At 66.8% G+C, this 24,287-nt stretch overlaps 1 protein-coding gene across 9 annotated transcripts in view; it reads left to right on the top strand.

Moving 5' to 3' along the window:
• The window catches only part of CBFA2T3 (CBFA2/RUNX1 partner transcriptional co-repressor 3), an 86,139-nt gene that overhangs the window by 55,391 nt on the left and 6,461 nt on the right, over positions 1-24,287 (top strand). For 6 of the 9 annotated variants that reach the window (XM_045439991.1, XM_045439999.1, XM_045439993.1 and 3 more), the window contains 10 exons: positions 4,437-4,583; positions 7,483-7,560; positions 11,824-12,062; positions 12,163-12,252; positions 16,454-16,635; positions 17,291-17,514; positions 20,597-20,682; positions 21,275-21,473; positions 21,943-22,011; positions 23,261-23,451. In XM_045439991.1, coding sequence (XP_045295947.1) covers positions 4,437-4,583; positions 7,483-7,560; positions 11,824-12,062; positions 12,163-12,252; positions 16,454-16,635; positions 17,291-17,514; positions 20,597-20,682; positions 21,275-21,473; positions 21,943-22,011; positions 23,261-23,451 — 1,505 coding nt within the window. Of the gene's footprint in view, positions 1-3,270; positions 3,378-3,399; positions 3,423-4,436; positions 4,584-7,482; positions 7,561-11,823; positions 12,063-12,162; positions 12,253-16,453; positions 16,636-17,290; positions 17,515-20,596; positions 20,683-21,274; positions 21,474-21,942; positions 22,012-23,260; positions 23,452-24,287 lie in introns of those variants that run through there. The other 3 variants (XM_045439997.1, XM_045439998.1, XM_045439992.1) reach the window with 3 other exon arrangements.

The raw sequence follows: 24,287 nt of genomic DNA, 5'->3' as shown, positions 1-24,287 counted from the left end.
CGCGGAGGCTGCCGTCACCAACTGCTCCCCCCCGGATTCTCCTGGCGGTAATTCAAGTACGTACAGAGCGCCTACTGTGTGCCCAGCGCGGTTCTAGACACGCGGCCTCACTGAGAGAGAAGGTTGCCTTTGGGCAAAGACGCAGGGGAGGTGAGCTCACGATACCATGAAGGTATCTGGGGGAAAGACTCCCTGGCAGAGGGAACAGCCCGTGCAAAGGCCCTGAGGTAGGAGCACTTGAGTAGACTCGGAGAGGGGAGGTGTGGGAGATGAGGGCGGAGAAGGGCCGGGCCAGGCACGAAGGAGCCCATGGGCGCTCTCGGGGTGCTGGCTGAGGGGCAGGGAAGCCACTTTGTACAGTCTTGGGGAACACGTCTTGGCCCTGTGGTTCCCGAGAAAGGCAGGCGTATGGGTTTACGTTGGCTGGAGTTTTAGAATATTGCCTGCTGTCGGGCCAGGGGCAGAAGCTGGGAATTCAGGGACAGGTCCGGCCCCCGGCTCTGCCCCTCACCTGCCCTGTGGAGCCCTCACCTTTCGGGGACAGTGAGGACGGGTCCTCACCGGGTCGTGGAGCACACCGTGAGGCTGGTCTTGACCGGACGACCTTGGAGGGGGGCTTGAGTGACCGAAGGGGAAATAGGCACCGGTTGCAAACGTGGGTTTCCCTTTGGCCTCGGCACCACCAGAGCCACCGAGATCGCGGCGCATTCTTAGCACTCGTCCCACACCCCTACGTACAGATGTGGACACTGAGGCTGGGGGGCAGCGTGCCCAGAGTCCTTGCCGCACCCCCGGGTTCTGCCCTCTGCAGAGGGGGTGAGGGGGCCTGCACCGAGCTTCCGGAGCCCTGCAGAGGCTTCTGCTCTGCTACTTGTGAGGCTGGCCCCTGTGTCATCCTGGGAACTCGAGAGGGGCTCGGAACCTTTGTGGCCCCCCCTCCGGCCCGCGCATCAGTTCCAGGAGAGGGGCCTGGGCTGCGGCCGCATCCCGGGATGGCAGGGCCCTGAAGCCGGGCCTGCCCGGTCCTGACAGGGGGCACGTCCCAGGACTCCACGGACGGACTGGTTTCTGGGGCCAGACGGCCTGGGTTTGCGGCCAGCTTCCCCTCCCTGTACCGGGTTTCCTCACCTGCCCACCTCATATGCTTATTGTGGGGTGAGCTGAGGTGACTCGTGTGAAGTGCCCAGGTCAAGGCCCAGCGTGCACTCAGGACTTTATCACCATGGCTTTGTTACCTACCTGTCAATACCGGTCCCTGCCGGTGCAAAGGCCCTGAGGCAGGCTACCTGCCCACCTTCCTAGTTTCTCATGACCTTTGTAAGGGTCAGGTGAGGTACCAGCAGAAATCAGACCCAAATGATCAAAGCAGGGGCTTATTACTTCTGGCAGCAATACAGACTTGAGGCAGGCAGAGGAAGGTTCTAGAACCCAGGGCTGGGAGCTCTGGGTTGTGGCCAGTTCTCAGCCAGGCCAGGCGGGCTGGGAACCACAGCCGGACAGGGACAGTGATGGATGGGGTGGCTTGTTCCGGCACATTCCATGTTCTTTCCCACCGGCTCCGCCCGGCCTCGGAGAGCTGCTTCCTCTGCGGACGGATTAGAGACATTCAGCCGGGGACTGGATACGCTGTCTGGGAACGACACAGGGTCTCCCATGGGCCTGTGGCGTGCGGGCTGAGGTCTGGGAATGTTCTCAAGGGGGGTGGGGGGGAGGCAAGGCTGGGGGTGGGGGCTACAGCGCCTCTGCTCGCTGTGCCTTCGGCTCTTCCGCTCGCTGGGACACCCGGGCGTGAGCCGACTCGTGCGTTTCCAGACCCGCACCGGGTCCCCGGCCCCCCGGCGTGCAAGGTGGGAGCTGCCACAAAGAGAGCCCCCGTGGGGTGGTGGACGGGCAGTCAGAAGAGGGAGGGACCGCGGGTTGCAGGCGGGTGGATGAGCTGCCCGGGGCATACCCGGACCGCTACTCTGCCGTGTGAGCTGAGCAGGTCACTTGGCCTCTCTGTGCCTTGGCTTCCCCACCGGAAAGTGGAGACGAGAAGAGCCGCTGAGGGCTGTGGGAAGTCACACAAGCCGCGGTTCTGGGCCCTTCCTCAGAGGAAGGCCAGGCTCCTGGCTCACAAGCTGTTCCACGGCCCTTTGCCGAATTTCATCGAGCGCTCGTGTGCGCGGACTGCTACCCCGCCTGTAGAGGAGCAGAGAGACTCAGAGGGGTGCAGGGCCTTGCCCGAGGTCACACAGCCAGGGAGCAGTAGAGCCGGGACTCAAACCAGCTTCGCGAGACTCACAAGGCCCCTGTGCTTGTCACCCCCGCCCCTGCGGCCTCTTCTGGAAGGATGCGTGGTGGTGACACCGAGCCCGCTCGCCGTGTGCCCTCGGCAGACGCCGCACGTCTCTGTGCCCGTGAATCGGGGCCCCGGCAGCCGTCCCCTGCCCCCCGCCCCCCGGGCTCCGGGGCAGAGAGCAAGCCGTGGGCACTCGCGTGTGTCCTCCGTGATGCGCGTCCGTGGGATGAGTGTGACCACGAGCCAGGTGCTCACAGGCGGGGGAGACTCCACCTGACCTGGCGTGCTGGCCCCTGGCACCCACGGTAGCCCCTGAGGGCCCGGCTCGTAATAAACAGGTGCCGTGTGAGGGGCGGGCGGGCGGGCGGCTCTGGTGGGTTCCCTCCGCCGTCTCCTGTGGGCAAAGCCGAAATGAAGCCCCCGGCGTGGAAGGGCTTTGGAGAGTGGGAACAGGCCGCGCGTCCCCCGTGTCCCAGCCTGGCATCCGACCCCCCCCAGGCCCCGCCCCGGGTGACATGTCAGACGGTGGGGGGGCGGGGGGCCGGGTCTGCACCCCGCAGGGTGGCCCGGGGCCCGCGGTGGCCGCTGCATTTGCCTTCTTTGGTTGTCACCAGGGACTGGCCGCCGGCCCCACGGCCAGGCGGCGTTGACGGGCCCCCACAGCTGCAGCGCACGTGTGCGCGGCCGTCAGCTCCCTGACAGCGGGCGCAGGGGGCAGGGCGCCCGGCGGGAGGGAGGCCAGCGGCTGCAGCTGAGTGGACAGCAGGTGCGCGTGGCCGGGGCGGCTGCTGCTGACCGATTGCCTCCCTGCCCCGTGGGGCCCGGGGGGAGGGGCCCGGGGCCCCGGGGCAGAGGGCTGTCACGGCCCCACGGGCGCTGAGGGCCACGGGCATCTCGGCTCTGTGAAGGGGGGGGGTGGGGACGGGGCCGTGCCGTGCCGGGCACGGGACGGCAGTGAGTGCCGTCGTCGGCGTTGTTGATCTCCTTCCCCGGAGGCTGGCTGTCCCCGGACGCGCGCGTGCATCTGTGGGTCCTGGTCCCGCGGGGCCCCTGGGAGAGGAGACACGAGACGCAGCGACGCACAGACGGCCCGCAGGTGCGGAGCCCCGGCCCCGGGCGAGACCCCCTCGGTGTCAGCAGGGTGAGCTCGGGGCAGCGGCTGGGGCAGCGTGGGCTGTGCCCCGGGAGCAGGTACAGGATGGCGGCCCGGATGGCCTTGAGCGGCTGGGCCACCCCGACTCCCAGCCACCGCTCCGAGCTTTTTTGACCCGCCCAGGCCCTGGCTGACCTGAGTTAAGGCAGACGGGGGGGGGCGTGGGCAGGGCCTCGGTTTCGCGGCACCTGCACCTGACCCTCAGCAGAGCTGCACGTGGCAATCTCCACAGTGTCCGGGGGCACCCAGCCCGCTGGTGTGGGGCCCCCACGTTGAGCAGCCAGGCCTAGAACAGCCTGACGTTGGCCGTGCCCTTGGCCTGCCGGGCCCAGGAACTACCCAGGCCACCACACGGTATCGGAGGGGTTTTCCACCCCACGGGGTCAGCCTCCCAGACCTTCCCGGGGAGACCCCGCTACACGAGACTTTTCACATCTGAGAGCTGATGGGGCTCTGGGAGCCACGGTTTCCAGGGGCCCCACGCACCTGCAGCAGCCCCCACCTGGGACCTTGTTAGAAATGCAGATTCGTGGGCTTTTCCCCAGACCTGCCGCATCAGCAACGGGGACGGACGCCCTCCAGGAGATGCGCACGGCTGCCCGGTGGGGGCGGGAGGGGGCGGGTGACACAAAACCCCCCCGGGCCGCGGGGCAGCAGACCCCAGCTCCCCAGCGAGGACCCCAGCCCCATTCCGGCTGACCCGGGATTCTCCCCGTCACACCCTCCAGCCCCCCTGAAGTGGGCTGACCCGAGCCTGACCTCTGATCCCAGGTGGGTGGGATATCGGCCACCTGAGAACACGGCTGGGGCTCGTCTGCGCCCTGGAGTCGGGCCCGGCTCTGTGGGCAGGACCGGGAGCCGCCTGGCGATCGCCTGGGGGTCTGCCCGGACCCCCGGCGGCGTCGGCCCAACCCCCGCGCGGCTTCCTCCCCTCCCCTCAGCCTGCTTCACCGCGTCTCTCTTCTTCTCCCCTCCCCCGTGGCCCCGGTGGCCCCTCCGCAGTGGACGGGAAGGACAAGACAGCAGCGATGCCCGACTCTCCCGCCGAGGTGAAGAGTCAGCCCCGCTCCACGCCTCCCAGCATGCCGCCCCCGCCGCCTGCCGCGTCCCAGGGGGCCACTCGGCTCCCCTCCTTCACGCCGCACACAAGTGAGTAAAAGCCCACGGGGCCCCGGCCGTGCAGAGCTGTTGGGGGCTCCCAGCGCCGCCGTGACCCGAGGCCCGTGCCGCGGGCCCTCTGCCCAGAACCGCAAACGCCCGCCGTCGGGCCCTCGAGAGGGAGGAGCTCACCGTGGCTCACAGCCTGCGCTTGGAGGTTCAAATCCTAGCTCATCTACTTGGTGGCTGTGTGGCCTCGGGCGAGCTGCTTAGCCTCTCCGGACCCGGTGTTCCCCATCCATAAAGCGGGGCTGGCCATAGTCTCCGAGTCACGGAGCTGCTGTGAGGACAAGGGAGTTGATACTTACCGAGCGGCCGGCACATCGTGAGCGTTTTAGCAAAGTTGGCCGTTCTGCTTGGAGCTCAGAGAGGGACGGGGGGTCCCTACCGTCACACAGCACCTTACTCAAGGGCTCGTCAGAGGTGGCCCTGGGTTCAGATGCCAGGGGCTCCGCAGCCTGGCTGCAGCGGGGTGTGAGGGTGGCCGGGACCCGGGGTCAGCCGGAGCCTCGGCCGCAGGGCTGCGGTGGGCAGACTCGACCTTCGGGCCGCGTGTCCCCGGCCTGGGCTGATCCGGGCCGAGCGTCTCAGCGCACACAGCATCTCCGGGGGGACTTCCTCAGTGCACGCGCCCCACCGGAGACCTGTTCCCTTGTGGGAAAATGGGTGACTGTGACCTCGGGGTCCTGTGCATTTGGGAAGGAGACCCCAGGCGTGGGCCGGGGGGAGCTCAGCGTTCCTGCCCCCAGGACCGGGGCTTAGCAGTGTGCCAGCAGCGGAGAGAATCCACACATGCCACCCGATCCCCTGTATTGAGAGGCCAGAAAGCCCCAGGCCTGGGGACGCTTTGCCAGACTTTGAAACCCAAGGGAAGCCCGTGTCTAGGAAGGGAGCTTCCAGTGCCCCAGCGTGATGGCAAGAGCCGCTTCTCTGGGACCTCAGGCCACCCTCCTGCCCACCCAGAGCCCAGGATAGACCGCAGGGACTGGCCCAGCTCCTTTTATCCCTGGTCGTGAACGGTACTGGTGCTGCCATTTGAGGCCAGGCAGCCGGGGTCTCTAGGGCTTGGGAGTGACCCAGCCTGCATCTGGAGAAGGGTGCTGGCCGTGGAGTCGGGAAAGGCAAGTTCAGGGCCGGGCCTGGCCGCTTGTTTGTAGCATGAGGGCTTTGAGCCAGTCTCCTGACCTCTCGAAGGTCTCCACCTGTGGTCTGGCAGGTGGAGCGATAGCTCGGGCCCCAGGTGTGCCGCCTCGGGGCGGGGACAGCCCAGCTCACACAGGAGCTGTACCTTCCCTTGGCACGGAAGGTTCCAGCTCATCTTCCTACGGGGCCAAGTCTGAGCCAGGGTCCCCATGAGTGGTGGAGACTGAAATGAACCCTGGCCCCCACCCCTGCCCGGGCAGGGGGGGCGGGGGGGGGGGCGGCGAGGCGGCGCTGCGCACTGGCGGCCCGCGGCGCCCAGGCCTGGGGTCTGCCTGCGGCGGCCGTGGTGGCCGGGGCCCGGCCGGGCTTCCTCTCACGCAGCCACCGGCCAGCTGTCTACCTGACCCCCGTCGCCTCGAGGAGAGGCTCCCGCTGCACGTAACCGCCCCGCCAGCGGCTTGCAAGAAACAAGACCGCCGGGCCGTCCGCCCGAAATGCCCACCCCAGCCTCCAGGGTCGGGGTCCAAGCCAGAGAGGTCAGCGGGCCGTTTGCCGGTCGGACCCAGGGCTCTGAGCCGGTCGCCTGAGCGTCAAGGGCACGTCCTACTTTCCTTCTTGGTCCAGGACCCGTGTTCCCGAAAGCACGGGTCTGGGAACAAGATGTTCCAGGTCAGGGACAGGGCTGGGGCCTGCGAGTGGCTCAGGGGCTCGCCCAAGGCCTTTCTGTCCTCCCCCAAGGGCACCGCCGGCTCACGTTTCTGGAGTGGAGGTCCCGGCTTCATCTAGGGCACGGAGGTTACCAGAGACCAGTGGTTCGTTCTTTTCTAAGCTGGCACGTTAATGTTGTCGGGCTTCTGGGTCTCTGGCCTCCTCGGGGGGCCTCAGAGTTGTTCCCTAACGCATGCAAATCCCTGAGAGCAGGTGGGTGCCTGCCCGGTGGGGATGGAGCCTCTGTGCTCAGCCACGGATTCCTGCCCCGAGATCCCCCGGCTTCCCCAGGACCAGCCCGTGAGCCAAGCCAGCCGGAGACTGGCCGTGAACCGTGGCTTGAGGCCTGTGGTTTTCCTTGATGACCGCCCTGGGCACAGATTCATTTGGGGGTTGAACTCTGGAGGTGGTCAGGATGGCTGAGATAACTCTGGGAAGGAATGCGAGCGGCTACTGTGCAGCTGGGAGGACCCTCAAAGGCCCATCCTGTCCTCGATTGCCCCCGGTGATGGGGGGCTCACTCTGTGTCTGGGTACAGCCTGTCTTCTTGCAGCTTCCACCTACTAATTTCAGCTCAGATCTCTTCCTGTTTGGTGCCTCCTCCCTTCGGGGTGGCTCAGTCCCGGGCTTTGTTTTGGAACCTCCATTGGCCTGTCTGTCAATGGAGACTTCAAGCCCTATGCGTGTGCACTCAGGTCCCTTGAACACGGTGCCAAGTGGGGTTTCCAGGCACCTTCCAGGAAGAGAGCTTTTTAGGAACGAGGGTGTCCCACCCATGTCGATGGAGACCCCAGAATTCTTGTAGACCTCTAGAAGGTCCTTCTGGAAGTGACGCTAGGAGACCCCCCCCCCCCGCCCAAACAACCCCGTTACTTTATGGTGGAGGAAACTGAGGCCCAGAGATGGTGACTGAGTCCCGATCCCCAAAACTGCTGTCAAGAGGCAGAGGGGGAGGGGCCGACCGTGGGCGCCCCTCGGGGCAGCCCTGCCCACCCGCCCGCGCTTTCCTGACAGCGTGTTTTTCTTATTTTGCTTACAGATCGAGAGGACGGGCCCACGATGTCCCTGCCCCACGGCCGTTTTCATGGCTGCTTAAAATGGTCTATGGTCTGTCTTTGTAAGTAAAATAACAAAAACCTTGGCCTCCGGGAGGTCCTCACCCCGGCACCCTCTGCCCTGGGAAGGCCACGGCGGTTCACCCCGCTGCCTACACGCCCCCTTACTGCGTCTCCTGTGTCCGTTAGTCCCGCCTCCCTCACAGAGAAGAGGGGCCCGGGGGCCGGCACAGGAGAGCAGGGTCCAGACCCAAGTTCACAGCCAGCCCTGCCCTCACGAGCTGTGGGGCCTCGGGCAGGCGGGCAGCCTCTCTGAGCTCCCTTTTCCCTAGCCACAAAACAGGGTGAATTAGGCAGAGCCCAGCATTGTGAGAAGGTCACATGTCAACAGGATGTCAGTAGCTCGACCGTCTCAAGGGCAGGCCCCGGCCCCCACCTCTCCTGACAGCGTGACCCGAGCAGGGACTACCACCTGTGCCTCAGTTTCCCCACCTGTGACACGGCCCCATCTGTCGTCCCAGCACCTAGTGCCAAGGGCAATCGCACGGAGCCACGAGGGGCTGCTGGGCTCACACGGGGCCCGAACACGCCGGGCGCTCGGTGGCCAGCGGACGTTCTGTCAGGGTCTCCGGCCGCAGGTGACACCCGTGACCGGAAGCGCTCGAGGGCCACGCTCAGAATTTGTCAGCGAGCGGCTGCAGTCGGGACAGGCCCGACTTGACGGCGGCGGGCCCCACGGTCCTGGTGTGACCCCCGCGGCCCCCAGGCTCTGAGCGAGAGGCGGCGGGACGTCCGGGTGCGTTATTCACGCCCCGCGAGGCTGTCGTCCTAGCTGCCGTGGCGGGACGCGCCTGGCCCGGCCCTGGTGGCCAGCCTGTCCCCTGAGCCTCAGCGCCGCCGGGGCGCGTGATCCGCACCCCCGGGGAGAGGGGCTGGCGGGCTCCGCGTCCCGGCACGACCCCCGCCCGGGGCGCAGGGCCGCGGGAGCCGCAGGGGTGCTTGTGTGTGCCCCCAAACCTCAGCTGGGGACACGTGTGCGGTCTAAGTTAGTAACACAGCTGTTGCGGCACTGAAAGCACTTGTGGCCGGGGGTTATTTTCGGCGTCTCTTTAGCAAGTTGCTGAGACTGCCCGGCAGCCCGCGGGAGGGAACACGGGCGAGCGAGGGTGAGCGGGGCCGCCGGGAGGACCCAGGCGCCGAGGGCAAGCTGGTAAGAAAACTGCAGAGAGGTCAGGCCCGCGCTGGGCCCGCGGACGCCGGGTGGGGGCCCGGGAGGTGTAGACAAGCCGCACCTCTTAGGAGCCTCTAGAAGATCCAGACCCCGGGCGACGGCCCTGCTCTGCCGCGAGGGACGAGCCCCTGCTGTGGTGAGGTCTCCCGTGGCAGCCGGCCGCCTCCTGGCCCGGCCGGGGCGATGGCCAGTGGCCGTCGTCCGTCTTGCCCAGGGCGTGTGTGTGTCACTGTCCCCCGCGGGGCCGGCTGCAGCTCACCAGTGAGAGAGGAACTTAGCGCCACGGCGGGGCCTCCCGGGCTCTCTGAGGGTCCCTCTGGACGACACCTCGCAGAGGGTGAGGGATGGGGACGCTCGGTGGGCTGTGTTTGGCGTCCGCTCTCCATCGCAGGGCGAGGGCCACCCGGAATCAGTGACCGCCTCTGCGGGAGCCTCCGGAACCGCGTGTGGCTTCCGGGCCCTGGAGCGTTGCTTCCGAGATCGTTCAGACCAGGGGCCAGACGGGCTCCCGCTGCGTCATGTCTCCCGGGGAGGGGACAGCGGAGTTGGACTTGGGGCCACGTTCCTGCAGCCCGTCCCCCCTCGGGGCATGAGGCCTGACACGTGTCCTCGTGCCAACGCTCGCCTTCGGTCAGTGCTTTCCAAGCCTCTGCTCTCGACGAGCACGAGCAACCACCCGACACACAAAAGCAATCGGGGGTCAAGCATTTCAGCCCCTCCCCGTGGTAGAAGGTTGACGATTTTCTGTAATCCAGCAGGGCGCCAGGCACCAGCCCTCCGGCCCCAAAGCCCCACCTCTGGTTCAGGCCAAGGGGCCGTTTGCAAATGAAGAAACTGAGGCCAGGCCCCTAGTCTCACCCCCCTGGGCTGGTCCAGGCAGACGTGAGGCCCCAGGCGGGATGCCCTCTCCCAGCCAGGGTGGCTTCTCATGCCCGTGAGGGCAGACCCGTGCAGCTCAGCGAGTCAGGGAGGGGCATTTGCAGGTGTCACTGGGGAGCAGGTCAGTGGATGGGGGGAGCCTGTCATTGAAGCCGGAGGTGTGGAAAGTGTCTGGGGAGAGCGGAGAGCAAAGCCAGCCAGACAGCAGACTCAGGGTTAAGAGAGGGCATTTGCTGAAGGGCTCTGGCGAGGAGGGACTGGCCGGTTCTGTAGCCCAGAGGGGACAGTGCAGCCCCAGGGCCGGAGGCCTGCAGGGCACGCAGAGGGGGTGTCCAGGCCCCAGGACAGCCACGGCTGTGGAGGGCCGGGGCCCAGGGAGGGGGACCCACGTGCCTGCCCCTCCAGGCTGGGTGAGCCAAGAGTCTGCAGAGGTCACTTCCCAGGGCCCCGTCAGGACAGGCAGGGCAGGCGTGGTCTGGAGGGGTGAGCCAACACCCCTCCATTCAAAGTGAGCGGCGTGAGTGGCACTCTGGGCTGTTGACGGGGAGCGCTTCTCAGAGCTGACCTTGGCCGAATCCCCGTCCCCCCAGGCTGCCAGGTGTCAGCCAGCATGGAGGTGGCCGGAGCCTCGGGAAAGTCCCTTCCTGAGCTCCCCACCTCCCCAGACTCCCCAGTGGGGCATGAGAGCACGGCCTGTGTGCACAGATCAGCTGGACAGGGTGGGAGGGGCAGGGCGTGGGCCTCGTGGACCACAGCGAGAGAGGTGTGTGCGCGAGTGTGCATCTGTGTGTGAATGTGCCTGTGTGTGCAAATGTGCGTGTGCGCAGGTGTCCACGTGCGTGTGCAAATGTGTGTGGAAGCGTGTCTGTGTGTGCAAGTGTGTGAATGTGCACACGCGGTGTGCAAATGTGTGCGCGCCTGTGTGCATCAGTGTGTGCGAATGTGCGTGTGTGCGCAGGTGCACGTGTGCGTGTGCATATATGTGCGAGTATGTGTGTGTCTGTGCGCGTGTGTGTGCACGAACGTGCATGTGTGAATGTGCGTGTGCAAATGTGCATGTACATCTGTGTGTGCTCGTGTGTGAATGTTCATCTGTGTGTATGCATGTGTCCGAGAGTACATGCGTGTGTGTGGTGCGTGTGCACACGTGTGTGTTCATGTGTTTATGCCGTGTGTGTGCATGGGAGTGTGTGCAGGGATGCTGAGGCAGGGAGCGGCGGTGGGGGGTGGAAGGCATGTGTGAGGAGGGGGGTTCAGACCATCACGTGGGGGGTGCATGCGCGTGCAGAGGGGGCAGGCCGGCGAGCGCGCAGGGAGGGGCTCCGTGTGTGAACTTGGGGAGGTACCTGGAGCAGGTGTCTGGGCAGCTGGCTGAGCGTCTCCGGGTTGATCAGATAAGCCTCGGGGCTCCCAGAAGTGCCAGCACCGCTTCCCGCATCCAGAGCCCCCTCCGCTGTCACCAGGGCCCTGGCGGCCCACCGTCTGTGACCTCTCTAGTCAACGAGGCTCGGGCTCCCGAGGCCGGGGGACTGGGTGCGGGCTCAGCCTTTCCCTCCGTCACTTGAAACTGAGGAGGGACGTCTTGTCCCAGGACGTTGTGGGTGGTGGGACGCTGACCCCCGTGTCAGGGCACTGGTGACCGACGGTCCGCTCCGGTGACCCCTGCAGGGCGCTCGTCACGGTGGGGGCGGGGGGGGGGCTCATGTCACCTGCTCGTCTTCCACACACGGCCCCGTGCGTGCAGCAGCCCCACACAGCAGCCAGCCGAGAGCGTCCCCTGCTGGGATCCAACCCCCGTGTCCCAGGGGTCCACCCCCAGCCCTATCAGCCCAGGCATGGGGGCCTCGTGTAGGCAGTGGGGCGCCGCTCGGGCCCGTCGTGGTGAAGGTGAGGGCCCCCGCCTTCCAGGGGAAAAGGGGAAGGGGCCAGCAGGTCCCTAGCGGTGGAGAAGCCCCTCTGCCGGTTCACAGTGGACACGGGCCGGGCAGCACGGGGGTCCTGGGGTGGTGTCCCCACCCCAGAGTGAAGCCAGAGGTGGTGCTGAGCCAAGGCCACGCCTGCCTCGTGGTCACACCCCGGCCCAGCCCCCCAGCCGCTGACCCGGGGCCCCGTGCGCACACCTGTACTGGGTGTCCGGTGCCCCCGTGGCACCGGTGTGGCTCCAGCACCCGGCCGCCCTCTGCTGCCGTACTCAGCCCGCCTCTCCTTCCCGCAGTAATGAACGGCACCCACTCGCCGACGGCCGTCAACGGTGCGCCATCCACACCCAGTGGCTTCAGCAATGGCCCGGCCACCTCGTCCACCGCCTCCCTGTCCACGCAGCACCTGCCCCCGGCCTGCGGGGCGCGGCAGCTCAGCAAGCTGAAACGCTTCCTCACCACCCTGCAGCAGTTCGGCAGTGACATCTCCCCAGAGATCGGGGAGCGCGTGCGCACGCTGGTGCTGGGGCTCGTGGTGAGTCGGTGGGGGGCGAGGGCGCGGCAGAGGGGCGCGGGCCCCCCCCCCCGGGCCGGCCACGGGGCTCAGGCCGACATGAGGTTGTCTCCTCCCTCAGAACTCCACGCTGACCATCGAGGAGTTCCATTCCAAGCTCCAAGAGGCCACCAACTTCCCTCTGCGTCCGTTCGTCATCCCCTTCCTAAAGGTGAGCACAGGCCGGTCCCTGGTCCCGCCACGGAGTCCCAGATCTGTTCCCTGCCCCGCTCTGATAGGGCACCACCCTCTGCCCACACGGGACCCTGGCAGGTACCCCGCGAGAACCGCGCCGACCGGCCAGGGCCGCTTCCTACTAGTTAAGGCCGCAAACCAGCTGCCGGGTGGGAGGAGGGGCTGCCGGACCCAGTGCTCTAAGAGCTCGCCAGACCAGCCCCACATTGCGTCACATGCGCTCATCCGCTCGACAGCTCTGTTTTGAGCGCCTCCGAGGTGCCACGTGCTGCATGAGGCTTGGGGACACGGTGGTGAGCAAAGCAGGCAGAGTCCTGGAACCGATGTGCTGGCGGGAGGGAAGTCCAGCAGCCGACACTGGTACAGATCTGTCGGCGGGGGGGGGGGGGTTCTGGTGCAGGCTGAGGGGGACGAGGTGGGGAAGCCGTGGGTGAGCGGGGCGCAGAGCCTCGGGAGCATCAGGGAGCAGGCCGTGGCTGGAACAGAGTGCGGGAGAGGGACCGAGCGCAGATGGAGGCGTGGGGGGTGGCGTGGATGAATGGGTGTCAGATAAGCAAGGGTCCTGTGGTCGGTCTCAGGAGCTAAACGGTGGACCGGGGAAGAGATGGCGTTGGGCCAGAAACATTGCTTGTGAGCAGGGCAGGTTCCTGGGCCCCAGCCCGGAGCCCCTCAATCAGAACCTGCATCTTGACAAGGTGCTGGGTGAGGCATGTGCACACACAAACGGGACACTCCTAGTTCTAAACCCCACTGGGCCAGCTGCTCCATTGCCGTACTCCTCAGGGCCTCTACTCCACAGTGAGGATCACAAACCCCCCAGAGAGAGCAAAGGTGAAACGCTTCCCAGGTGGGTTTGACCACGCGACCCGTTACCCCGTGCACCTCCGGTGATCAGGGTGCCACAGAGCTCACTTCGGGAGGTGCCGTTTCCCCAGGCCTGCCGTGGCCCCTCCAGCCGTGGGCCCTGCTCAGCTGTGTGGCCGGGCCCTGGTTTGGGGCTGCCTTCCAGAGGGTGTCGAGGACAGACTAGACCAGGTGCTCCTGGATTTGAGCCCTGACCTAAGCCGCTGTGGTCCTGGGCCAAGCTTAGGGGGCCCGCCCCCGCGCCGACTCAGCTTCTGCTACGCTGGAGATCATCCCCGGGCCACTGGGAAGGGTGCACGAAGCGACGCGCGTGAAGAGCGTGGCACGTGCTCGCTCCGCGTCAGGCGTCATATCGGGGGATTTCAAACGCTCTGCAGACGGGGCGTGCTTTGCAGAGCTGTTCCACGGCCGGCCCTGCGGACCCCACGGCCGCCCCGTGAGGTGGGTGGCTCCTGGGGAACTGCCGCCGTCCCGGTGAAGGGCTTCCCGTCGGAAGAGAGGGGCGACGGGCCGGAATCTGGATCCGTCAGGCTCCAAACCCCTGGCCTTTGCGGGGCCTGCCCTGGGCTGGCACCTCATTCCCCGCAGTCCCTGGTCAAGGGGACCCTTGGTCTGGCCCCACATCCGTCACCTCCTCCCTCCTTCCTGCCCTCCCGCCCACACCCTGCTGTGCTCCCGCCCTGAGCTGGGACAGCAGCAGAGCCCCGTTAGGCCCATCTGGCAGTCATTCGCAATTCGCCGGGAGCCCTGCCCCCGCCTCCCTGCCTCCTCCCACTTACTGCTGACTCCAGGCTCCCCATCTTTGGGGACACAGTGCGCCTGCTTCTCCCGTCAGATCAAATATTTACAGCAGATGTCCCTGCCCGCTCAGCTGTCCTTGTTTATTGGAGGAGCGGGGCAGGGAAACATCCGGTGTCCCCTGCTCCCGCCCCAGTGGGGCCGCAAACCCCTGCCCGCTGCTCCTCCCTCCCCCGGCGTCCTGGGGACACGCCCAGGCCTCGCCCTGCACGCAGGGTCTCCCCTCTGCCCACAGTGGTCCCAGCGGGCTCCCGGGGCCTTCGTGCCTGGATTGCTCTCGCGGTCATCGGGGCCAGCTGGGCCGTGGGGGCTGCCGGCCACGCTCCGTGCCTGTGACCCCACCCGGGGGCGCTGGGCCAACAGACTGTTGGACAAGGACACAGAGTCCGTCCGCCTAACGTGGAGCATCTGGGTGCAGCCAGCTCTGTGTGCAGGGCTCGGTGACCAGGTGCCGGCCGGAGCCTGGCCCTGAGGCCCTGCCTGGGGAGCAGCCCCCACCCCACTCATCCCAGGAGCCCCGGCCACGTGAGATCACAACGCTGCCGGGGAGCGTGGCGGGATGCCCCCTGCCCCGCCGCTGCGCGCCAGCTTGGTCTCCTGTCTGTGGCCTGGGCCGGCGGCGGGCTGGCACCTTCCCGGGGATTCACGGCCCGCCTTACAGGGGCCCTCGGAACCGCGGCCCGCAGGAGAGGCCGGCGGTGTGACCCGCTCTGGGCTTGGGTGCTCAGCCTCTCCCACGTTGCCAGCGGCGCGGTGACCCCTCACGGGGGCAGGAATGCGCGAGTCGATTCATATGAAGCTCACAGGAGCCGTCACCCCCGGGGCAGGAGGAGCGGGAGCCTGCACAGGCAGGAAGTTAAGTGACCCGCCCAGAGTCACCCAACAGAGCCCGTGTGGGCTGGCCGCCGGGCCCACAGCGCGCGGGCTGGGTGGACATCAGATGACGGACTTGGCAAAGCAGGGGACGAACCCTAACCCTTCGTTACCGGGGAGTCATCGGCTCAGCAGACCCCCGGCCACACCGATTTCCCTTTGGCCTGGGTTCCCGTCTGTGGACAAGGTAGTTCAGGGTCCGTGTCCACAGGGCTTCTGTGACCAGGTCTGCCCGGGTCTTGGCGTAGAGGCCTCCCCTTGCACCCCGGGCCCTGGGAACGGAATGGGGACTCCTCCCCCAGCGTCTCTGAGACCAGGGGCGCCACAGCCTGCACCAGTTGCTTCTGGCCTGGGGTTCCCCTCCCCCCACCCCCACAAGGACCCAAGACCCCGGAACCCTCTGCTCAGCCCGACACCGTGCGTGGCTACACGGCAGGGCTCTGCAGAGGTGGGGGTTGCTGCCCCGCCCTGCCGGCCCTCCGCCTGCAACCCCAGGCTCCCAGCTGGCCCCGGCCGGCCAGGAGTCCAGATGTTTCCACTGCCCTCACAGCGAGCAGCCGGTGCCCGTGTGGTCCCCACCCTGCTGAGCGAGCCAAGGGGAGGCCGGTCGGGGGGCGGGGGGGGGGAGGGTTGCTGGCAAGGGAGGGGAGGATGTTTGGCGTCTTCAGACCTCCCGGGACCTCCTTTCCCAGCTCACGCTCCTAACGTGTTCGACAGATGGCGGGCTGGCCCCCGTTCAGCTATCCAAATAGAAAAACAGGCCCAGCAGCCGGCTGCTTGATCAGGTCCGGGCCGATGCGCTGACGGGGCCGGGGAGGCAGAGGCGGGCGAAGCCGTGGCGGGTCGGAAATGCAGGAGAAAGTCGGGGAGTTGGATCTATTTACAAATACTTGGAACTTCTGGCCCTCCCAAGCAGCCTGCCGCTGGGCCCCCGTCCAGCCCCACCCGCCGCCCCTGCCCCCCACAGCCCTGTGGGGAAGGGGCCGCCTGCGCCCAGCACACGCGTGGGGGTGGCGGGGCGTGGGGCCCCACCCTGGACTGTCGTTCTCCTGTGCCGTATTGTCCTTCCCCGTAAACGTGGCACCGCGTTGTCGTGTCTGTCCACCCGTGGTTGGCAGGACCGTGGGAGGTGACACCTGTGACTGGTCGTGTGCATGGTCTGGGTTCCACACTGCTCGAGGCGGGGCCGGGAGCCCACAGGAGCGGGGAGAGCAGGGGCCCCTGCCTTTAGAGTGAACTGTGGGGGATGCCCTCTTCCTCTCTCAGCCTCGGCTTTCCCTCCGCGCCGTGGGTAATCGGGTGCCTGCTTCCACGGGAGAAGGCAAGGAATCATGGTTAGGAGCCCCTCCTTGCCCTCTGCAGATGCCGCTGGGGGAGGAAGCTTGGGGAAGGGGAGAAAACCCAGCCCGGGGGTCCAGGGTCTGGGCTTGGGGTGCCACCGCCCCTCAGATCACCGTGTGCTTTGGGGCGCAGTCCCACCCACGTTCCCAGACAGCAGTGGAGGAACACAAGGCTCAGAGAGGTCGTGCAACTCGCCCGAGGGCACCAGGCGCGGCTGGCCGTCGGCCTCCCCGCCTCGCACGGGAGCACACTGCTGCCTCGGCCTCGGTCAGCAGCGAGTGCGGCTGCCTCTCCCCCTGCAGGCTAACCTTCCCCTGCTGCAGAGGGAGCTCCTGCACTGTGCCCGCCTGGCCAAGCAGACCCCCGCCCAGTACCTGGCCCAGCATGAGCAGCTCCTGCTGGACGCCAACGCCTCCTCCCCCATCGACTCCTCGGAGCTCCTTCTGGAGGTCAACGAGAACGGCAAGAGAAGGACGCCTGACCGGTAAATGGGGGGGGGGGGGGGGGGACAGGGCATCCTGTGGCCAGGAGGGAGGTCGGGGTCGGGGGGGCCGCCTCTCCAGAGCTGCCTCTGGTCCCCCAGCTCAGCGGGCACCCAACAGCAGGGCCGACCGAACACGGGCCGACACTGCTGCGTTCCGTGGCCTGTGGCTAGTGGCCGAGACCGCTGAGCCTCACCTGCCGGGCCACCGCACGGGGCTGGGGCGAGGCATCCCGAGGACTCGGATGGCCCTCTGGGAGGACCGGGGAGGGGGCAGGAGGCAGTTCGTGTGGCACAAATTGCCTGGCTCCTCCTTTCGGGCCGGATGTGGAGCCGAGTGTCCCCAGGACTGGCCCTCGGTGCCAGTCACAGACAGACCTGCCGGAGCGTGCCTGTCCACGTCCTTGCTCCCCAACACGGGCGCGGGTTCTTGACCCCTGGCCCCAGGAGGCCACCCACCAGCGGAGGCGGGGTGGGGGGGGGGGGGGGGGGGAGTGGAGTTTGAAACAAGACCCAGAGGAGGGACAGCAGGGGCGGGGGCTGGGCAAGGCTCTCTCTGTGCCCACGCCTGTCTCCCTCTCACCTGCCCCTCCGGCCTGGGCTGTCGTCCACGGCTCATGGTCTGTGACCCCCCGCCCCCGCCCGCTCTTCTGGTCAGGACCAAAGAGAATGGGTCAGACCGTGACCCACTGCACCCCGACCACGTCAGCAAACGGCCGTGCACCCTGAGCCCCGCCCAGCGCTACAGCCCCAGCCACGGGCCGCCCCAGCCCACGCCGCCGCCGCACTACCGCCTGGAGGACATGGCCATGGCCCACCATTTCCGCGACCCCTACCGCCATCACGAGCCCCGGGAGCTGCGGGAGCGCCATCGGCAGCTTGGTGAGCGGTGCTGGGGGGCACACGTGTGTGCTTGCACACTCGCGCCTGCGTGTGGCTCGCGTCTGTGTGTGGCTGTGATGTGCGCGGCAGCGTGGGGGAGGCTCGCTGACATCCTGACCTTGTCTGTCCGGGAAGGATGCTGAGGAAACGGGTGTGGAGAAAAGATTTGATGGGATGGGGGCCCTGGGGCCCAGAGGGAAACCCCACCCTGGCTGGGCTGTGACCCTTAGGGAGGGCCATCCTTCCCTGACCTCTGTCATGGGGTCTGACGTCCCCCACCCCCAGGGCCGTGGGGGGGGGGCCTCTGTCACCCAGAGGAGGGGCAGGTACAGAGCCAGGGGGCACGCGGGCTCTCGGGGTGCAGCGGGGCCCGGCGCGGCCAGCCGGGAAGAGACCACTGTGAGGTAGGGTGGGCACGTGGGGAGTCTCCCAAGTCACGGGCACTGTGGCTCCGGCCTCCGGGGCACCCCAGGGAAAGCACAAAGACTCATGAGCCCTCGTGGAGCACCACCGACCGCACACACCCCACCCTGCCGTCCGAGCAGGGTGACGACGAGCCTGACGACACCAAGTGCGAGGGCCCCGTCACGGTGGGTGAGCTGTGCCTGGAGGAAGGAGATGTGGGAGCCGGGCTGTCAGGAGCCAGAGGGATCGGACCTCCACCGGGTCCCCGCTGTGCGTCCCCGCGGGGTCCTGTGTCCTCTCTGCCTCAGTCCCTTCCTCTGTCAGCTGATCCAGTGGGAGTCCGCACCGCAGGGTCGGAGGGACTCGCCACAGGGCCTGGCACGGGGAGGCCTGGGAGTGAGGCCAGTCCTGCGACCTGTGCCTGTGTCGTATTCTTTATCCGTTACAGGAGGCAGCACACCCTGCTGCTTGTGTGTGTGACGCATCCACAGGCCCGGAGCACAGATGAGGAGGCCCAGAGAGCATAATTCACGTGCCCAAAGCCCTCTAGCCGCGCCTGTCTGATCTTCTGACCCTCCTCTGTGCTGGGGACTCAGATGAATGGGACCGGCCCACAGCCAAGGGGCTCCCGGTGGGGGCGGGGGTGGGGGGCGGGTAGGAGGCTGGAAACAGCCGCTCCTGAGAGCCCCAGGGCACCCGTGGGGGCCCAGAGGCAGGGTCAGCAGAGGCCTTGCCCTGTACAAGGCCGTCTCCCCGCCCCCACCCCGCGGAAGCGTCCAGGGCCTGGGCCCAGGCAGCAGGTGACAGCGTCTGGCTCCCCGCGGCCGGGTCGGGCAGGTGCTAATTCCCACCCGCTTCTGCTAATGCAAAAATAAACGCCAGCTGTCAGGCAGATCTCAGCCACTATTTTGGTTGGGGCGTTGGCGCAGGCCCCGGGGTCCGCGGGTGGCGGGGCAGGGTGGCGGACGGTGGCCGTGGCCGCTGCCTCTCACTCCTCCTGCAGCGCGAGGTGGCCCGGCATGTTTGGGGGGCTAGGAGACCGCCAGGGCCTGGAAAAGGCTTACCTAGAGAGACCTCAGCCCAGGAAGCCCTGGTCAGCCCCGGGCCACCCAGCATAGGCTTGAGGCACCACCAGCGTGGGGCTGAGAGCGTTTGATGTGTCAAAAAAATCACGTGAGGACGATCAGACACTGTTGCCTTGGCATGAATTCCTCAGTTCCGAGTTGTTTTCTTTGTCATCACCGGGCTTGGCGGGGAGGGCACCCCATCGTTTCAGTCTCTGGAGCTGTACCAGCCAGCAGCTGAGGGCACTGTTATGGCTTGGGCTGACCTTGGGTGACCTTGAGCAAACACATCCCCTGAGCAGCCTCGGTGTTCTCGTCTGTAGGATGGGAGTGACCAAAGAACTCCCCCTGGAGGCCGACAAGGGGTGAAGCGCTTGGCACAGAGCCCTGCTGGGTACCTGGGGCCCTCCCCTCCTGGGCACTTCCTGAAAGCCTTCTCACGGCCCCAGGAGGCAGGCAGGGCAGGGAAACTGAGGCACAGAGTGGTGAGGGGAGGGGCCTGGGGTCCCATGGGGAACGAGTGTAGGGATTTCTGGTTTCCCAGACCCCACTGCCTCCCAGGGGACCACACTTGGCCCCAGCCGCTGCACCAGAGCAAGCCTCTTGCCCAGCTGGAGCTCGGCCCGGGAGACACAGCAGCCCTGCCCTGGGGACTGACACAGCCAGCTGGGGGGACTAAGAATAAACAAGGAAGCCGCCAGGATTGTTTGACAAGCGGATATGCATGGGGCTGAATGAATTCTGAAGGGCTCAGGGCTGCTGAGGAGAGGGCCTGGGACCTGGGCTTCGAGGGATGTATAGAAGTCCAGCTGGCTGAGAGGAAGGGGGACAGCGTGAGCTGTGAGCCACTAGTGAGGCCCTGGGGGCTTCTGAGAAGCGGCAAGGCCATCGAAGTGAAGCCTGGGGCAGCTACCATGGGCAGCAGGGGCAGGAAAATCGAAAGATGCTGGATTTGGATGCAGGGAGGTGGGGGAGGGGTGGCCAGGCCTCGACTGAGGGATAGGAACCCGTCTCTTCCTCCCAAGCATTGACCAGAGGCCAGACCTGTTCTTGACCTCCCCCTAAAGGCAGTGCACAGAGGGTCAGTGCCCAGGGCCCCCTTCCTCCCCCTCTCCACTTTCCTGAGGTGGGCAAAGCCCATGCACTGGGCCTGGGGAGCGCGACGCATGACCTAGAGGGCCCGGGGCAGTGCCTGGGATGAGTGGCGTGGCCTGGGGAGCAAGGAGCTGTACCTGGTGGGCACAGGTTGGGGCCTGGAGGACAGGGGAGGGGCATGGGGCGGAGCCGGGGGGAGGGTACAAGCGCAGGGCACAGGGTGGGGCCTGGAGGACATGGGCGGGGCCTGGGGCACAGGGCGGAGCCTGAGGGATGGAGAGAAGGCCTGGGGTGTGGGGCATGGGGCGGAGCCTGGAGGACTTGGGCAGGGCTTGGGGCACAGGGAGGAGCCTGGGGGACGTGGACGGAGCCAGGGGGCATGGGAGGGGCCTGGGGCACGGGGCGGAGCCTGGAGGACATGGGCGGGGCCTGGGGCACGGGGCGGAGCCTGAGGGATGGAGAGAAGGCCTGGGGCCCGGGACAAGGAGCAGGGCCTGAGTGTCCACACCACCCTACAGCCGTACACGGGTCCCGGCAGGAGGAAGTGATCGACCACCGCCTCACGGACCGGGAGTGGGCAGAGGAGTGGAAGCACCTGAACAACGTGAGTGTCCAGGCCCGAGGCCACGGTACCAACCCTACTCCTGGGGTTCCGCCCAGCCCGCGGGACTCCGGTGCTGCGGGGGGTGGGGGGTGGCAGGCTCAGTGCCGGCTTGGCTTTGGCCTGCGCCTGCCTGCCTCAGCCCGCCCTCCGCTCTGGGCAGCCCCTCAGAACCATCCCTTCTCTGCCCCTGCAGAGCAGCTCTGTCTCTGGGAGAGAGGGGCTTTGGCCTGGCGTTGGGACGCCTTCAACATCGTTTTCGGGGTCATCTCTCCCCTGCTGCCTTTGTGGGGAGGGAGCCCAGGCAGGTGTGGTCCCCAGGGCAGAGCACAGCCCTGACGGTTGAAAGGAGAGCCCCCAGCCCCTGTGTTGGAACAGACCTCCCCGAGAGCCTGGTCTTCCCTCCCACCCCCCCGTGCTTGGTGCCTTTCCAGGCAGTGGAGGCAGATTTTCGCACTGTTGCCGGGAGCTCGCTGTGGCCAGCCCTCGCGGACAGTGGGCTGGCCCAGGCCCGGGGTGCGAAAGGTCCCTGGCCGTCGCCCACCCTGAGCGGCCACACCCAGCCTGCGTGCTCACGGCCACCGCCCGCCCGCAGCTGCTGAACTGCATCATGGACATGGCTGAGAAGACTCGACGGTCGCTCACCGTGCTGCGTCAGTGCCAAGAGGCCGACCGCGAGGAGATCAACCACTGGATCCGGCGCTACAGCGACACCGAGGACGCCAAGAAGGGCCCCGTGCCTGCCACCGCCCGGCCCCTCAACAGTTCCGTGGGTGCAGAGGGGTCTCAGCTAGGTGCGTGCTGAGCGGGTGTCGGGGGGACCGGGGGGTGCACCGCAGGGGCGCCGAAGACCGAGGCCAGCGCCCCCATTCTGGCACTCGCTGCTGTAAAGTACAGCCCAGGAGTTGCCCTGCAAAAGGACGTGCTTTTTGTGCTCTGCATAAAGATGCTGCCTGACTTGCGGGAAGCCTAGACTCAGGGTGCCAGCAGCCAGGGGCCCCCAGGGGTCTCCAGTCGCTCTGTGGATGACGACCACGGAAACCAAGACAGATCCAAGGAGGCCCAGGTCCACCTGGACCCAAGCTGCTTCAGCTCAGAGCACCTCCGTCCCGGCATAGCCCTGCCCCGCACCAGCAACTGATACAGGGTTTCCGGCCACGGGCACCTCGGGGACCCCCCCCCCAAGGACACACACCAGGCCCCCCTTGCCCAGCTGGGTGTGGCCCCGTTCTGTGCGTGATGCTGGCACCCCCTGTGTTTCAGACGCCCACCGGGAGTTCATGCCCAGGACCCTCTCTGGCTACATGCCCGAGGAGATCTGGAGGAAGGCCGGTGAGTGGGGTCGGCCTGGGGAGTGGGGTCCGACCCTGCGGGAGGGGGTGGAGTGCGTTTAGTATTCCGGGTAGGACACCTGTCCACCCTCCATCTGCAGGCGAGCGAGCAAGCCGCGTGGCAGAATAGCACGGGTCCCTGGGTTCTGCACGCGCACATGTGCACACACACACACACACACACGTGAGAGGTGCCGAGGGAGTGCCTGTGGCCGTGGCGCTGAGCACATCGCCTCGTGGGGACAGACTTTGGGAGCCAGTGGCCAGCTTGAGAAAGAAGGGGGGGAGCTCAGCGGAGGTGGTGGCGGTGGAGAGGAGCGCATGCCCCCCCATATGTTTTGATTAGTGGATGGATTCACCGTGAACTATCAGGACGAGGGAGAAAGTCTCAGGGTCTGGAACGCAAGGCAAGTGGAGCATCCCCACCCAGAACTGGAGGCTGAAGGGCCACAGACAGGCAGCAGCTGCCCGGAGCAAGGCCGGGCAGGGCACAGGCCTGGACGGGAGGGTGGGGTCCTCACTTCCCTCGGCCTGTCCCCTCTGCCTCCGTCTGGTGACCCGGGGGCCGGCAGCTCACCGCAACGAGTGTGCCCAGGGGAGCCCCGCTAGTCCCACCCCACCCTCCCCGCATTGCTGCAAGAAGGGCACTGCCGGTAAACTGAGGCAGGCGTGAGAGGCAGGCAGGCGTGAGAGGCACTGCCAGGTAAACTGAGGCAGGCGTGAGCAGCTGTGAGTAGTTCCCAGGGTTGGGGAGCACAGTGGAATCCAAACAGGTGCTCTGGCTCAGCTCTGAACAGCAGGCTTCTCTGCGGACGTGAGCAGGCCGCAGGCGGCGAGTGGGGGTGGTGACAGAGGGCTTTGGGAGTGACAACGATGCGGAGGCCTGGACGGGGTACCCCCCAGACTGCTTCTAGATGGGCCACAGGGGAAGCCGACTGTTGGTGGGGCAGAGGTACAGCTGTGGTTCTCAAGGCGGGTGCCGAGACCCCGCATCAGCATGGCTTGGAACCCGTTAGGAACACAGGTTCTCGGGCCGTCCCCAAGCCCGTTGAATCCAGGTCACGGGTGGGCTCGGCCCCTGCCCTCCAGGGCGGTACCACCGCACCCTGAGATTTGGAACGACGGGATAGAGTCAGGCCTGGGAGCCGCCCCCACGACCACGCATGCGCTCGCAGGCCCCGCCCACAGCTCGAGGCCTCGGGGAGCAGTTGGGCCGGGCCACGTGACCACGGCCCGCACCTCCTTTGCAGAAGAGGCTGTGAATGAGGTGAAGCGGCAGGCGATGTCGGAGCTGCAAAAGGCGGTGTCGGACGCGGAGCGAAAGGCCCACGAGCTCATCAGCACAGAGCGCGCCAAGATGGAGAGGGCCCTGGCAGAGGCCCGGCGGCAGGCCTCAGAAGACGCCCTGACTGTCATCAACCAGCAGGAGGACTCCAGCGAGGTAGGGCCACCCAGCCTCCAGGTTCCAGACCCTGAAGCCCCACTCCATCGCCTCCCGGCCTCATGACCTTGGGCGGCCGGTGAGGCGGGTCCCCTGGGCAGATGTGGACGCCGAGGGCTCCAGAGGGTAGGTGGCTGGCTCTAGGCTGCGCCCTAGGAAGTCACAGGCCCTTCAACCTGTGACTCAAACCTCGGCCAGGAGACGCTGAAGCCCGTGCTCGCAGTAACCTGTGAAAGTGGCAGCCGCGAGGGGCGTGGAGACCCCACGTGGCATTGACAGGACATCCTCAGCTACAGCCCATGCAGCGGGGACGTGAGAGGCCTCGTCATGCTGGTGCCCCGGCATCCGGAGGCTGGCCGGGGTCAGGCAGGTGCAGGGAGGCCCTTTCCTCCTGGTCCGAAAAGGACTCGATGTCAGGGAAGTTAGGGAAGGGGGGAAAGCGTGGCCAGGAGGGAGTTCTAGACCTGTCCTTTGGGACAGGACACGTCTCGAAAACACCATGGTACGTGTGTGCTTGGGCCAGCCTGGAGGGTCTGCTCTGGCTGTTCCAGCAGACAGCCTGAGCTCCGGAGAAGCAGGCAGGTCAGAACAGGCAGACCTCCCGGGGGCAGGTGCCAGGGAAGACGCCATGCCGTAGCAGTGACGTGGGAACAGAGTCCTGGAGGAGGTGAGCCAGGCAGGCAGGGATCTGGGGGAAAATTGCCACCCTGAGGAGGGAGCAGCAAAGACAGAGGCCGGGGGCACGCCTGGCAGAGTGAGGACCACGAGGAGGCCGACGTGGCCGAGCGGAGAGCGCCAAGAGGCTTTGGCGGCTAGCTAGACACTGGACCTTTGTC

Source organism: Leopardus geoffroyi, chromosome E2 (assembly GCF_018350155.1).
Source record: "Leopardus geoffroyi isolate Oge1 chromosome E2, O.geoffroyi_Oge1_pat1.0, whole genome shotgun sequence".
NCBI classification, from domain to species: Eukaryota; Metazoa; Chordata; class Mammalia; order Carnivora; family Felidae; genus Leopardus; species Leopardus geoffroyi.
This window is presented reverse-complemented; position numbering and strand designations above follow the sequence as displayed.